The 16,013-nt window shown below is 38.1% G+C and overlaps 1 protein-coding gene across 2 annotated transcripts in view; it reads right to left on the reverse strand.

Annotated features, from left to right (window-relative positions):
• Window positions 1-11,179: 11,179 nt before the first annotated feature.
• kdm6a (lysine (K)-specific demethylase 6A) overlaps window positions 11,180-16,013 on the reverse strand; it is a 44,738-nt gene continuing 39,904 nt past the window's right edge. For both annotated transcript variants that reach the window (XM_044366850.1, XM_044366851.1), the window contains 11 exons: window positions 15,760-15,865; window positions 14,931-15,136; window positions 14,519-14,571; window positions 14,344-14,418; window positions 14,076-14,224; window positions 13,878-13,992; window positions 13,585-13,772; window positions 13,179-13,320; window positions 12,623-12,749; window positions 12,342-12,512; window positions 11,180-12,227 (listed from right to left, as the gene is read on the reverse strand). In XM_044366850.1, coding sequence (XP_044222785.1) covers window positions 12,201-12,227; window positions 12,342-12,512; window positions 12,623-12,749; window positions 13,179-13,320; window positions 13,585-13,772; window positions 13,878-13,992; window positions 14,076-14,224; window positions 14,344-14,418; window positions 14,519-14,571; window positions 14,931-15,136; window positions 15,760-15,865 — 1,359 coding nt within the window. In that variant the 3' untranslated portion in view covers window positions 11,180-12,200. The remainder of the gene's footprint in view (window positions 12,228-12,341; window positions 12,513-12,622; window positions 12,750-13,178; window positions 13,321-13,584; window positions 13,773-13,877; window positions 13,993-14,075; window positions 14,225-14,343; window positions 14,419-14,518; window positions 14,572-14,930; window positions 15,137-15,759; window positions 15,866-16,013) is intronic.

The following is a 16,013-nucleotide window of genomic DNA, read 5'->3' on the forward strand; positions in this document are numbered from 1 at the left end:
GATTAAATTATAATTATATATATATTAAGTTAAATTATATATTATTGTCATGTTTGTTCCAGGTGGTCCTTCTACTGTATGTACAAGAGGTTAGTTAAACTTTTAATGTTTTTAAAAGCATTATTTTTATGAGCTTATGGTGTATTTCTAAAATCTTAATATATGAATTTAATTGAAACTACAGCTGTCAAACAAAAAGTTTGTAAAGTGAGTAAAAGTTACAATATCTATAGAGGAGAAAATGTTTAGAGTAGAAGCGTTTGCAAAAGTTGCACATAATGGAAATAATTAAGCAGGCTACAAATAAGTTCTTTACTCCTTACCTCTGCGCGCAGGGAATTTATGAATGAATGTGGGAATGTGTCACAACAATACTCCTTTGGTTTTCATATTGCTGTTCTTCCTGAGATATATATATATATATATATATATATATATATATATATATATACCATTTGCCTAAAATGTATTGGAGAACTTTTCTTAGTCTCTTTATTTAAAATCTTTTCTTACTCTTGGCAAAGTATTTAATTCAAATCTCCCTTTTTTTTAGTTGATAAAAGTTGTGACATGACTTTGTTTGACTGACTTTTCCCATATTAAATGAATCATGATGACTCTTTGGAACAGTATTCTAATAATAATTATATGGGAAAGTTGTAAGTGATGCAAACTGAAGCAGCTGAATGCAAACTTTGCTTGTTTTATTCAAAGAATAAATAATCCCAAAGAAAAAGAAAAAAAAAAAAGACAGGTTAGTGTCAGACTGAGAAAGTTTTAAACTGTTGGGTGGCATTCACTGTCAGAAACCATCATAACCAGTCTGTCATTGCCTTGTCAGACTTCAGATATTTAGCTTTCTGCATTAACAGTAGTCAGAGTTCCTTTCAGGCACATTCCTCTCGAACCCAGCACTTCCACAAATTACTATGATTTCCTCTTGGCTGCTGAAAGCACTTGATCTGCACAGTCCAAGAAATATAACTTTTGCCCTCCTGTACATCCATTTCCTGTTCTAAAATACTTGCATATGTTTTCTCTGTCAACTCAAGTGTGAGTCACTTGGTTTAAGAGTAAAAACAAATACGAACGGAACAAATACAAGCTGACTCACATGAGTGACTAACACACTTGGAATACACCTTCAGGATTTAGGAACAGCTTTGATCGTCTTTATTAGTGTGTGTGTGTGTGTGTGTGTGCATGCGTATGTGTTACAGACATAAGTTATCATCCATCTCTTTCATAACTACAGTGACATCTGCTGGCTCCAGGTTTCACTGGCTCTTGTTTCGGGTTCTGTGAAGGGAAATTTGTCAGACTGGTGCTCCTCCTATCTGTATGAGGAACAGATTGAGGTTGTATATTGTATTATCATGCGTCAAATATGTGTAACTGCACATAACGTTACAGCACATGGCTCCAGACTGAGTATGTTAATATGGCCGCTCATGGTTTGAATGAATATCATTCTAAACACACATCAGGATGAAATGCAAGTATGAAAATGTTTTGTTTGTCATTTGAAGGTGCTTCATCTGTTCCACTTTCTGATGAAGAGTCCCATTTAAAACCTCTCAACCTTTTTCTGAATCACATGTAGACTCTGTATGTGCGGTTCAACTGTCCTCACTCTGGTCCACTGCATCAGATCATCTTCTCCATCATCCTCACTCGATCCCTCTATCTGGTGAGCCGCTGTGAGAGGCAAAGCTACTGTCTGCACTTCTCTTCCTTCTGCTACAGAGGATGTTGACAGAAATTTTGGCAAAGCTTGATGAATTAATTATTTGTAACTGATTTACAATTAAACTTCCTCCAGGTTGTTCTAAGTGTTTACTGCCATGCAAGGACTGCTAGAACCACAGACAAGCATCTAATAGAGTAACCTGATTTGAGTTAGCAGCACAACTGATGCTAAATATGATGAATAACTCACAGACACTACGTATAATTTAAGATAGCCATAAAAGGTCGTACAATATAGGTTATTAAACATGATGCTAATAGCTCAAGTGATGTCTCCTGCAACTTTGTGTCAACGCATATTTACAAATCTATGTACACCTCCTTTACTCTTCCACTCTCCTTTACTGTCTTTCAGAGGCTGTAGCGGGCCTGGTTTTAAAGCTAAAGATACTGATATCATATGAATCTAGACAACTTAAGTCTTGGCATCAACCATGTCATGCTAGCTTGGAAGGGGGTTAAGTAGTGCTCCAAAGTTAGGCTAAATTTTGGCAAGGGAAAAACTGGCATGGCCATTTTCAAAGGGTACCCACGAGTCTCCCCTTTACAGACATGCCCACTTTATGCTAATCCCATGCAGTTGTTCGTATGCAGTATAAATGTTATTTTTTCCTGTTCTAAAAATGGTGTATTTGAATAGTTCTGCATACTGGGATCCCTAAACAGTTTTGGAATTACATAAATTTGGTATGACTGGAAAGATAAGACTCTTGTGGATTCAATGAGCTCAATTGTATTCATGTGTGATGATATTAGTTTCCATAGTAGCAATTTCATTGTAGTGAGACCATTTTTTGAAACTTGACCTCACTGTATAAAATTACCTATTGTGACTTCTAATCACAGTCTCATGAAACTTTACAACCATAAACTAGAGACCTGGGCATTCAGAGGATGTATGGCTTTCCCAGGTACATTGACAATAAGGGGGTTTCTGAGCAATTTCCAGAAGAGAAGTGCTCGCCATCCTATCACCGAAAAATACAGTTCTACAGAAATCTCCAAATGTCAAAAGTTTTTGATACCAAATCCTTTTGGTATCAATTTCAGTGGTGTTCCTTGTGGTCTTGCTGCCTTAATGTGGTATTTTGGAGGGATTTTTGACCATTTTTTATCAATTCTTGAGTGGTCAAAAATGGTTATGTTTTGCATCAAATCTGTATAACAAATGGTATCAACCCAAAAATTGCTGCAACAAATTATGAGACATAATTGAACATAGGAATGGCCGTCATGTACTTCCATCGAAAAATGTTCTAAGCCTTTATACAAAAAATTTGAATAGATGCCTAACCAAAACACAATGTTTATTACAGTCCTGAACTGCATCTCAAATTAATCCTCAGGTTACCCAGCTTTCAGATGATGTACATCATTTCTATGTGGCATATACTGTTGAACTGCTATCTCTCCCTAAAGATCCCCCATCCTCCCCAAAGGTGGGTCTATGGTAGGGGAGCAGGAGTGGAAGAGGTTAAACAAAAGTCACACTTCAAAATTTAAGAGTTTCCTGCTATAATAACATAAACAACTTAATATAACTTTGGGCTTTGCTATATTTCCATTAAAGGAATAAGATGTATGAGGAGTGGTGCTGAGAAGTTTGAGTGTGTGCCTCAGTATACTCCGGTCTGAACATTTAAATAGGCTATCACAAACTTTTAAGTTTTTGGATTTTTGAATATTTGGTATTGTGTACCTTTCAGGCCACAAGACTGCAGGACAGATTAACAGGACATGTAGGTATCAAGTGGAAGTAAAGCAATTTATGCGTTATTATCCTTCCAAAATATGAAACTGTGGTTTACATAAAGGCTACATATGTATTGGGAGTAGTAGCTTTGATGCTACATGTGTATTTTTAATAAACAAAAATCTACCTACTTGTTTGTACATTGTATTACAACAGTAGTAGAAAAAAATGACCTGGAAACAATTAAAATACTCAAATCAATATGCAAAACAAGTGAGTTTGTAACGATGTTAAAGCTTTTTAGTCTTCCATGTTGATTGCTAGCAGTTAGTTTTGATAACTTAGAGTGTGAGCATATGGCTATTTCCTGGAGGCAATACGTGCCAGTGCAGACCCAGTACCTTTCAAACTGGAAAAACAAAACAACAAAAGATATTTTTGTTCACTTTTTGCCAGGACTCTGTGAAGACAGAGGTATTAGCTTGAATCTGAGAAGCTGATGCAAATCGGTGCAAGTGAGCAGCTTCATTTCCCATTAAGGCTCAGTGATGTCAGGATGGAAATGTACTGTAGTACTGTCAATCTAAATGATTTAAGCTGCTTGTTTACAAGGCACCAAAAGTGAGGTTTTCCTATTTAAAGTCGTCCTGACACCCCTGCTGGTTTCACACCAAGGATTCTCCACAATCCTGCACCCAGCTGATGTTTTTCATCTTTGCTTGCACATTTCTTTGCTATTGAACATTTTCTTTACTTGTATGTCTCTTGAATAGTTTGACTTTGTATTCTGTCCATAAATTCCGACACTACTTACTGATAAATGCTCTAAAATCCAAAAACAGTGAACAGAACAGACTTATTCAAATATGTGACAGACATATTCAAATGTACAACAGCAACCTTTTTGGCACAAACTGAACCCCATATACCGATGCACAAAGCAAAGGATGAAGAGGGGAGTTCAGCTGCCTCTCTTACTTTGAGGAGACATAAACTGTGTCTCTTAAAATATAAAAAAATTGCCTCAGCTTCCAGCTTTGATATTTTCTAAAACGTCAACCTCCTCCACCTTCTCACTTTTGAAGGTAAGTGGAAAGAAAAAAAAACACAGCCTGCCAGCACTGTTTTTTTTTTTTAATTATTTTTTTACTGAAAATTCAAAAGGGATCGTGAATAAATTAAGAGTGTTTCAGAAGATGTGGTTGTCAGTCCATCGAACCAATGCAGCCACCTGTGGTTGTGATAATAAAATAACTGTCAAGCACAATGCCTACAGAGCCTGGTGCGGATGAATGATCCCACACTTATGACTAATTTTGTTACAGCAGCACAATGAGTGTCATCTAGCAAACACAATGAACGTCCCAAATCCCACGTTTTCTTAAATTTTGAGAAAAAGTTCAGGTTTAACGATTCTGGTGCCATGACGAATTTTTAAAAAATCTAATTTTAGTATTATTATAAGCTTATTATTCATGCATTTAAAATCCGCTGACCAAGTGTTCATGTAAAAGGTTGTCACACCAACAAAATCTGCACCTGCGTTAGCCAGATTTTTTAGTACTTCTGTGTCCTTTTCCACGCTGAAGCCAAAACAAAAGAACACTGTGGTGATTATTCAGAGGCTGAATCCAACCAGTCAAATTCATGGCAGCGTTACAATAACCAGACCGTTTCAAAGTCTTGAGTTTGTAACAATGTTTAAGGTTGTAATTCTTCCATTTGAATTGCTGGCAGTTAGTTTTGGTAACTTAGAGTGTGAGCATATGGCTATTTCCTGCACTTTTCAAAATGGAAAAAGAATCGGAAGAAAAGATTTGTTCGTTCACTTCTTGGCAGCGCTCTGTGGAGACAGAGGTATTAGCTAGAATCTGAGACCCTGATGGAAATTGGTGCAAGTGAGCAGCTTCATTTCCCATTAAGTCTCAATGATGTCAGGATGGAAATGTACTGTAGTACTGTCAATCTAAATGATTTAAGCTACTTGTTTACAAGACACCAAAAGTGAGATTTTCCTATTTAAAATCATCTTGACACCCCTGATGGTTTTTTAGTACTTTTCCACACCAAAGCCAGACCAAAAATCACTGTGGTGACCGCTCAGAGGCTGAACCAGCCAGATTCATGGCAGCGTTATGATTACCGGACTGTTTTTTGACCTGAAGAAGAATTACCCGAACCTGGAGTGTCCAAGTTCAAGCTTATCATTTCAACCATAAAAAAATACAGTGGAATGAAATAAATGTCAAAATATTAAACAAAAATAATACAAGTTTATAGAATAGTCTGCCTCATCTGAATACAAAATAATGGCTGTGACCACCTTTGCTGAAAAATACTCAATCTTGCCAGCATACTGTCCTCCCGCTGGGTTGAGTGACAGTGAGATGCATTAATAGTTTTAACGGGAAACAGTCTTCTCACAGATGGAGCTACATAATAATAAATGAAATACATTACTACTAATACTAATACTAATACTATACTAATACTAATACTAAGCCCACACCTTTCAACACCTGAGCAAGTTTCATATATTGAAGAATGCTGTGAGATATGATGGAAAACTCTAGTTAGTGAAGCTTGAGTTGAGAATATTTTATCAGTGAGAGGCATCAAAGCCAATTATTGGACCTGAATCCTTTCATATGTCTTTTCCTATTATCATTTTAATTTTAGCTTTCAACAATTCCAAGTAACAAATAGTTAAAAATAACTAAAGAACTAAAATTAAAATAACTATACTTCTCATTTTCTGGGTTGTATGCATATTTCTTATTTATTTGTATAGCATATTTCAACAACAAGGAAATTCAAAGTGTTTATTATTTAGCTGAATGTTCTGAAAATTGATACAAACACAAGACAGGAAGTAAAATGAACTAAAGATTTGTTAGACTTGCAGCTAAAGGTATTTAACCAACACAGAATTAAAATCCAAAATGTAACAGTACAGGAAGCCACTTACTGTGAGATAATGTGGATCAGGTGATCACTTCTACTGGAGCACGTAGGTCACTGTGGGACGTGCAGCAAATGACAGGTTTGAATCAAATATCACACCAAGATTAAGGACCTCTGAAACACAATTAGGGATGCAATTAATAATTAATAACCCATCCATCCATTCACAACGAGGCTTCGATATGTGTGCAGCTGACGTGAGGAGGGAAACCAGCAGTGTGTCAGAATCATTGTGCGGCAGCCTGTCGAGCAGCAGAAAGAGAATCAATGAAACGAAGGTTTAAAATGTGAAATAGCAGCGCTGTCCTCACAGCTACTAACAAGTGGCTATTAGTCGCTGGTGTGAGAGGAGCTGGACTGGCACCAGGTTGGCATTAGTACGTTTGCTGTCTCATTCCAGTGTTGGAGTGTATAACAGACAGACAGAACATCAGCTTTAGAAAACAAAATCTATGGAGTACATACTTGTAGGTTTGATTTAAGAAGCCTCAGACTTTATTCTGTTTTCTCTTTTTCTTTGTTTGGAACCACTGATGTTTTTCTACAATATATATGATATGTATATTAAATACTCTAAAGCAGAATATTTTTTATCATTAACAATAAATACACCAGAGTATCCAAAACAAGATCACAAAACCATTTTGCACAGCCATACTAACATTTTAAATGACTGTAAATTGGTTTAAATTTGCTTTAAACAAACAAAGCAATTAACTAAGTACATTTTAAAGTGCTATACTTAGGTGCATTACTTACACATTTTCATTTTGTGATATATTTTACTTGATTATTTTATTTTTGAGAGGAAAATATTGTTCTTTTTTCACACCACTACATTAATTTTAAGGCTGTAATTACCAGTTAAAAAATGCGTTGTTTCTGAGAGCATATCAAAATGGTAAACTTACATCAACAATTTTTAAATTCTGCTGCTTACACACATCAATACACTTTGAAAAGGAAACTCATTCTGCAGAATCAGACATTTATTTTTGATATTATATACTATTTTGATACGTATTCATTTCATTCATATTCTCAAGTAAAATTGTGAATGCAAGATTTAGTATTGCAGATATTTCCATCAACCATAAAAAGTTGATTGTAATTTTATTGTATTTCTTTATATATATATACATATATATGTATTTTATACTTTATATTTTCATGAATACTTTGTGTTTATATGCCTGTATTAGGAGTTATACTGTTACATAAAATGGGTTATATAAAGACGCCATTATTAAACAGTATTAGGCACATAAACAGAGGTGAGATATAAGAAACCACAGGGTCGGCTTTAAAATAACTTGTGTTTTTTGAAAAAAAAAAGATGAATAGGCGTACTGGCGGCTCACAGTGCTATTGTGCTCAGCCAACAGGTTTGTGTTTCAGTCTGACTGAAATCCAATTATTCCCTGTCTCTTAATGATTTGTCTGAATATGACACATGAACAAGATGTACCATAAATAAGACAAAGGACATTTGTCTTCTGCAAAATACCTTTTAATTTCATCTCATGGAATCTTGGCAAAGACATTTCAAAGTTTGCAATGACAGGATGGCTTAGACTTTCCTTTTTTTCTATGATTGAAACTAACCATAATCCATGAATTAAAGTAACGAAATGCAAGAAAAAGCTGCTTATTGATGATCATCATGATAAATGGTATATTCATGGGGTGCTGGATGTTCTCTCCAGTTTTGACGTCAGAATATGGTGTCAAACTAAATCATGCATAGTAGAGAACACAGTCATAATGTACAAACAATATGATCAGATGAAATTAATCAAAATCACATAATTATTCATCAGGTCTGTTGCAGCATTTCTATCCATTGGCTACCATGGAAGAAGAAAACACTTTCTGTTCCTCTTTTACAAACCGTCAATTGTCCGAGTTCCTCTTTTCATCTCCTGTAAATCATGGATGGCATCATCAGCTCTTTTTTTTTTAGGAGGCTGTAAAGTAAATCTTGTGCAGCGGAAAAACTGAGCAGCATGCTGTTTAATCACCACAGACGATAACCTACTGAGGGGAAAAATTGAGGGAAAAAAGATCAAACCTTTGTATTGATTACAGACAGAGACATCAGAAAAGCTTTTGATTTCTCACAGCTACTTTGTTCAGATTCATTATTTTCTCTCTAAGATTTTTTTTCCCCTACCACGTTCATAGACTTAATTCAGATAAAAATGGTTCCCTGCCAGAGCAGGTCAACTGGATGCACCATAGGGACATTTAATGAGGCTCTGTGTCTTTGTTATGGTGCGGGGATCTGACTGTGGCATGATTGCAGTGGACTGTACATGGTGCAAATTCAGGGCACAATTTGCAAGGAAAAAGCAGGCACCCCTGAATGCTGGACACAAAAGCACCGAGCACCAAATGAGACTTCAGCTGTGTTGAAAAAGACAATGCTTGCGTGAAAAAGACGAGAAACCAGGCTGTTGCTCTTTGAATCGCACAGTGGCTGTCTGTCTGTGAAGCTATGTGAGTTTATCGTCCAATGCAACACCCTACATCACTGTGTTACGGCTATTATATATAACTCTTTTTATGTATTAAAAGGAGATAGAAGGTTGGGTTTTTTTTAAATCTCAAGTGACAACTAAGCATGTATGACTGGACTTGGATAAGGAATCTTTCATCTGCGCTCTGCCATCTGTATTGTTCTCACTTGCTCAGTAGCCCAGAACTGTTCCTTCATTTGCTTTTGGTTCACATCCAATAAAGCTATTCCTTCATTTTCTACATGCAAACATGCATAGTTTGTACCTATATTTCAGTGTGTATGTGGTTGCAAACAGTGAGTGAGTTAGCTGCAATCTGCCTAATGTTTTGCTATTGTTCTAAAGCTGTGTGACAAATTTAAAAAAAAGGGGGACTGAAGTACTGTACTATGTGTGAAACTTTTTTAATGGTCCTCCTGGTGATCCACTTGGCAAAGCTACATTTTTCCTGGCAGCCTCATGTAGACGAGAAGACTAACTGAGATGGACAAATGGCAGCCGTGAACTTTCCAGTGCCTCTCATGTGTTCTTCACTAAGAATAAAGGGGATTTTTTTTTTTTTTTAAATCCAAACCTAATATGAACACCGTTTCCCACCATGTAATAATGGTGCTCATTGTTGAGAAAACCAATTTGTGAGACGGATAAAATCTTAGGTCCAGAGTTTGTTTTTGAGCCAGTTATGGTGAAAATGGCATGTGTTGGTGTGGTATTAGTAGGTCTTAAGAATTCATCCTGTGGGGAACATGGATGTCCGAACCAAATGTCATAGCAGTCCATCCAATATACCAACTGTGTGCCTTAAACCTTAAAGATCCCCTCCAGACATCTATTAAAGACATAATAATACTCTGCTGGGAACAATAATGTGTGTCTAATGTGGTTTTTCCACAAAAAAGTATATTTACCTCATTAAAATCCTTGAAATGGCATCTACTGCTCCTTCCTCATTAAAAAATCCAGAATGTGTGAATACGTAAATTTCATTTCATAAGTTTAACTGCTGAACACAAGATGTCTCCTACCTCACTGTAAAGTCTATTTGCAGTGTTTGTGCACCAGAGGCTTCAAGTTTCCACATCATACTTGTGTAAGTTGACTACTGGACCACAATCACTAGTTGTGATATCACAAATCATGCCTGTCCAAAAAATTAAATAAAAATTAAATAAATAAATAAATAAAATAAAACTTTCAATGATCACAGAGAAACTTTCCACTTTCAACAGATGAATGTGAAAAGAAACTCTGCACATACATCATTCTGCACAGTGAAGCAACCAGAAGAAAAACATATTTTTGAGTGGAAGGGGACTTAATGTTTCATAACTTTACTGTCACTTTTCTTGCTTCATTGGATCAGAGTAAATCTCTTTTTTGATACAGCTCACAAGTAAATCAGAAGTACACATCCACGATATATCGGCTATCATTTCTATGAAGTGTCAGTGACTTTGTTTCTTTTGGCTATTTCAAAACTGAAAGCCTGAAAATTGAACCTGATAGAAAACATGCTGAGTGATATTATGGAAGAACAAGTCATGTCTGAGTATACTTCATGTTTCCATAAAGAAGAGTGAGCCAGTGTTATAGGAAAAGGCAACCATGGGGCATAAACAAACCTTTGTTTGACTGCCTTATTATCTGCCCACCGACCCGTATATATTCTGAGACCTATGAACACCCTTCATCTGTCCAGCAGATGTTCAACCTACACCCACTAACCTCTCAGTTCTGCTTTTCAGTTTTCTGTGTTTGGTGCTTTCGTCGTTCTCTGCAGACACCCCTCCTGCCAGGTGGACTCAGTCAGTACAGGATCAGCTGAGCATGCGCAGCAGCTCCTCACACATTTTATACCCGTCGTTGACAGAGATGCTCTGGCAGAGGCAACCAGCTGGACAAACCAGGTTCTAGTCCAAACACTAGACGGATCTACCTTATTGTAGTGTTCTTGTGCAAGTCACATTACATAATGCATAATAGAAGAAAGAGTCTCCGATTTAAACAAGATATAGACTTGTTACCTTTTAGACTGGATTTACTGCAGAAGTATTGGCCTCATTTCATCTTCCTGTTAATTCCCTGTACTTTTATGCAGAAATCAGAACAGCTTGTTTTAATGAACATATTCAAAACCTGAGGGTCTTTGTTTTACTGGATAACTGTCAGGGCAAAAGATAGCAAGGAGCTGCTTTAGTTGAATCAATATCATAAGAATTAAAAAATTCTGAATGAGTACAAAAAGCTGCAGATGTAAATAAAGACAGTTTTTGTTTATTGACGCATAAAACATCCTTCAAACAATAAACCAATTTCAAGGTAAGGTCTCTGTACAATGCTTACTAAGCAGTTTTATTTATATAGAAAATGTATGAGGGGCCGTGCTCAAAATCACAAGGCTCCTTCAAATTTAATGGCAGGTACTCAAGAAAAATATTACAGCATTCCATCAACAAATATTTTCAAGCAATAAATATGCGTTTATAAATAATGTAAATTTACATCAAAATAAAAAAAGACACAAATTAAAGTTCACTCTTTTGTCTGTGTGCAACCCTTTTTCTCTGTGACTTGGCTGTTTGTCTACAAATTATTTCCTCTCCCCCCGATGCAAGTAACCAAAGACTCGTCATAGTTCCAGCAAATAAAGTTTTCACTGATTTAAAAAAAAAAAAAAAGAAAGAAAGAAAAAACTGGGGAAATGTTGCAAAGAATATATCACTCAACTTTTCACATTACAAAACAGTTTTTAATCTTGTTTTCCTGATCAAGGATTTGTCTACCTAACATACAAAAAGACCAGCTATGCTAATCACTCATCTCATGGAGGGGAGGAAACAAAAGCTTTTGTTATCAACCCATAAACAGAATACAAAAAAAAAAAAAAAAAGGAAAAAGAAAACCATGAAGTCAGTAGTCTTTGTGTGACGATGTTGCCAGTTAAAACATAATATGTACAAAACTTTATTTCATCATTTTATGTGGGATCATGTGTGTTTTTCTAGAGAAGTCCAGCTGAGCCAGCAGTAGAACAGTCTGGTCATGGTGACAGGAGGAGCTGCCGTCACCCTCCAGTCCACTGGGGGGAGGCACACCACTCTGGGCAGGTTGCATAGACACACAGCTTTCACGCAGCTGCCTTATGGGATAGCTACAGAGCGCAGTTGGAGGACTGCCGGCTTACTTCCTGAATATCAGAAAAAAAGAAGGTTTCCGGAGAGTTTCCGATTAAGTCCATTGTGGTTCAAACTGTCCTCAACAACAGAATGTTACCATCAAGAGGAGGAAGGCAAGGGACTCGCCTGCGGAGAGAAAACACACTGAGTCCTGCAGACAAAACTCATAAAACATCAATGACTGGTTCTGATGGTCTGAATAGGACAGGTACTGCTGGTGGTTTTGTGCCTCATACTTACAAGTGTGAACTGGTCATAAACCTGCATGAGGTCTTCTATCTTATACTGCTCTAGCACCACAAAGTTGTCCAGGTTAGCGTTCCCCCTTCGGGCACAGTCCTGGCAGTGCACCACGTATGTTTTCCTGCTGTTGCTCTCGCTGGTTACGAACAGCAAGTCAAACACCTCCACCTGGTCACGAGAGACAGGCAGAAAAGTGTGAACAAAGAAGAACAATGCCAGTCACATGACACAACTGCAGCAGTAAGGATCTAGGTGAGGATGAGTCTACGGGTGCTTACCTCACAGATACTGCAGTAGTGTGCCGGTTCATTCTGGGTCCTCCCGTGCCACACCAGTTCCTTCCCAGCAGCCAACAACAGCTCTCGTTGCATTTGGCATTGCTTCAGAGTGCGCAACAGACAATACCTAACACACACACATTGGATGAGTTCAGTGTGACAAAAACAAACAAACAAACAAAAAAAAAAGCACCCAGTTTAAGGCTGCAACTAATGATTGTTTTTAATATCGATAAATCTGTTGATTATTTTCTCAATTAATTGATTAGTCATTTGGTCTATCAAATGTCATGACATGGAGAAAAATTTTGATGTTTCCCAAAGCTCATGATGCGTCCAACAATCCACAACACAAAGACATTCAGTTTACGATCACAGAGGACTAAAGAAACCAGAAAATATTCACATTTAAGAGGCTGGAACCAGAGAATTTTTTTTTGTTACCAAAATAGTTGGCGATTCATTTTCTATTGATAGACACATTGATTAGTCCACTAATCTTTGCAGCTCTAACCCAGTTAGAAAGTAGGTCTTTACAGAAACAGTGAGTTCTTACTTGATCATCTCAAAGAGCTTGTGGTCCGACACTTTGATGTTCCTGGCCATGTTCCAGGAGAGGTGGATCATGGGAACGATGGATTTGACACTCTGCAGTTTGTTCCATTCGTAGCGCTCCACTGCCAGCTTGTACTGATGGGCTGACAGAAACAGAGAGGAACTCTACATTTTCATCTGTGCAACACTGGATAAGTATTTATCCATCAGAGATTTACAAAGCATACGGGCTCTCTGTTAGCAGCATGCAGCCGCTCATGCTTGCACCTGGACGCTGTACTGACAAGTTTTGATGGATACTTTTTTTTTGTTTCTCTCAGCAGGCGGCACAGTAATGAGCATCAACATCCATAAAACATTTCCTATGTAAGACTATTTAAAATCTCTCATCTCAGTCTTATTCTTACCTGTGAGGGGTCCGACATTCCATGCGATATTGTTGCACCAGCCGATGGCCTGAACCCAGTGGATGGTGCCTGTGTTGAGCCACACCAGGTCTCCAGGACGCTGGATGAAGCGATAAACAGGCACATTGGTCTCATACAGGTCCTCCAGGTTGGGCCACCAGGAACCCATCAGGAAGTTAATGTTGTTCCTGTAAAAAAAACCACATGCATAGCTATCAGTGTCGACTCTCGGGATACACTGCTGTACATGTAGAAATGAGCTATAAAAGAATGCTTCACGTCTGGTGACGTACTTTTCACAGAAGTCGTTGATGACGCCCCAGTACGGTTCAGGCACAGCAAACCACTCACAGTCACCAGGACCAATGTTAATGTTGACTGAGCAGAAATTATTGTTCTCTTGGTGACCTACAAAGGAAAGGATGTAATTACTAACAGAGTGACAAAAATGACAATACAGAAACAGCAATATTAACTCTGTCCATGTGTACCTGGTGTCCTGCTCCCTGGCACCTTCATGTAGAGCTGGACAGTGTTCATGCCCAGGATGGTGTGTCCTACATGGCTGAGCAGGTTGCCGGCTGAAACCACCCGGGAAAAGGCTGGCAGCTTACTCAACTCCTGAAGCTGCTGTTTCCACCTGTACAGAGTAAAAGTTACATGCAGCGTGAGACGATAAAAAGACAAACCATGTTTTCTTCCATCATCCAGACAAACGTGACGTTGTTTGGTCTGATATATATTACACAGTTCACTTACTTCTTATCATCAGAGAGGTCGATGTTGGTGCCGAATTTGATGTGTTTGAAAGGACCTTTCCTTCGCCGCATTAGACTGACATGAGAGTACATCATTTGTTAGTTTCAGGAATAGAAACTTTTCACATAATCTGAGAAATGAGATCTGAGATGACAGAAAGGCAAAGAAAACTCACCTGTCTGAGGAACCTGCTTCTGCCTCCACCTCCTTCTTCTTCTCATTCTCCTCCTACCACAAACAAAACGTATTGAAAGTATTGTCAACTATTGGAAAAAGTCTGTAGAATTAGCTGAAAGCTATTTATTAAGTCTGTGCAGTCTGACCAAACTACAATATTCTTATTGTACCAAAAAACAACAAACTGGTTAAAATAAAATCTATATCTGATCAAATATTTAGCAACACCTCTGTGTGTGCATTCCTGCGTGGACAAAATCTTATGGTTTTGAATTCTGAGTTTAATAAATAGCAACAAAAACACTGGTTCAACTCCAGTTAGTCTGCTGCACAGCTTTCCAGCGTTTTCCAGCTTGGTGCACTGCCCAGTACTAATCTGTCTCAAGTGCATGTATCCATCTCCCACTGACCCGCAGAGACTCCTGGAAGGAGGAGGCCTGGTACTGGGCGTATTTGATGATAGTGGTGTGGGAGCGGCTGCTCTCGCAGCGCCACATCTTCCTGCTGCCACTGGGGTCCCAGTTTTCATCAGTGGGCTGAGCCAACTGGGTCCGCACTTCCACCAGATGGTCTGGATTCGCCTCAACCAGTGTCTTGGTAGAGAACAAGCCCAAGTCTGTGTGATGGGAAGGAAGAAGCCAGAAGAAGAAGAGTGGTTAGTGCAAAGTCAAGTGCAGTGTTTAAAACAACATTTACCTAAAATAAAAAAAAGATTTTGATTCATGCTTTTTATCTATATTCATGTCCTAAATACTTTGTTGTATATTGCATCATTTAGTGATCCTATGACTGAAGGAGAACAGGGTGGGAACTGCCAATCTCACCAACAGTAAGTAAAAAGGGAGTGGGGTAGGTGGGTGAAGGTGTGTGGGTGGGGTACTATTGCAACACAACTTCTTAATAAATAAACAGTAAACAATTTGTCAGATCATTATTACATAAATGTAAAAGAAGAGCAGATGTTAGTTTTCTCCCAACATGTGCAGTAACATTTTCCACTTGCAGGTGGTGCTGTTGCCATACATGTCAAATTCATCCACAGAACACACTCCCTCACATGATTACAGAGACACACCCACAAAGCCACGTGAGACAGCAGAAGACAGAAACATCACCCATGCATACAGCTGCATCGATAAATCAAACAGACTCAGACTGCTGAAAAATAAAAATTCAGTCTGTAACGTGTTTCAGCAAAGACGAGTCCATGTTCTGTGCACATGTGGAACAGCCTCTTACCGAGTTTGAGTGCTCCAGCCAGACCTCTGATGACGGTGACCGGGTTGGCAGCGTTGGTGCAGAACTGATGGAGAGGAGGGAAGAAGGCATCCCGCTTGTTTTCTAGCTGTATGTCAGAGAAGAGACACGAAATTAGTCAGAGGAAGGTGGACCGACACCAGACTTATTAATCAACACATTAAGAGGAGCCAACTAGTGTTTGTATTTGTTGCTGTTGCCAAGATACTGTTGCTCTAACATTGCACACAACAACA

This window comes from Thunnus albacares, chromosome 11 (assembly GCF_914725855.1).
Source record: "Thunnus albacares chromosome 11, fThuAlb1.1, whole genome shotgun sequence".
Lineage (NCBI taxonomy): Eukaryota > Metazoa > Chordata > Actinopteri > Scombriformes > Scombridae > Thunnus > Thunnus albacares.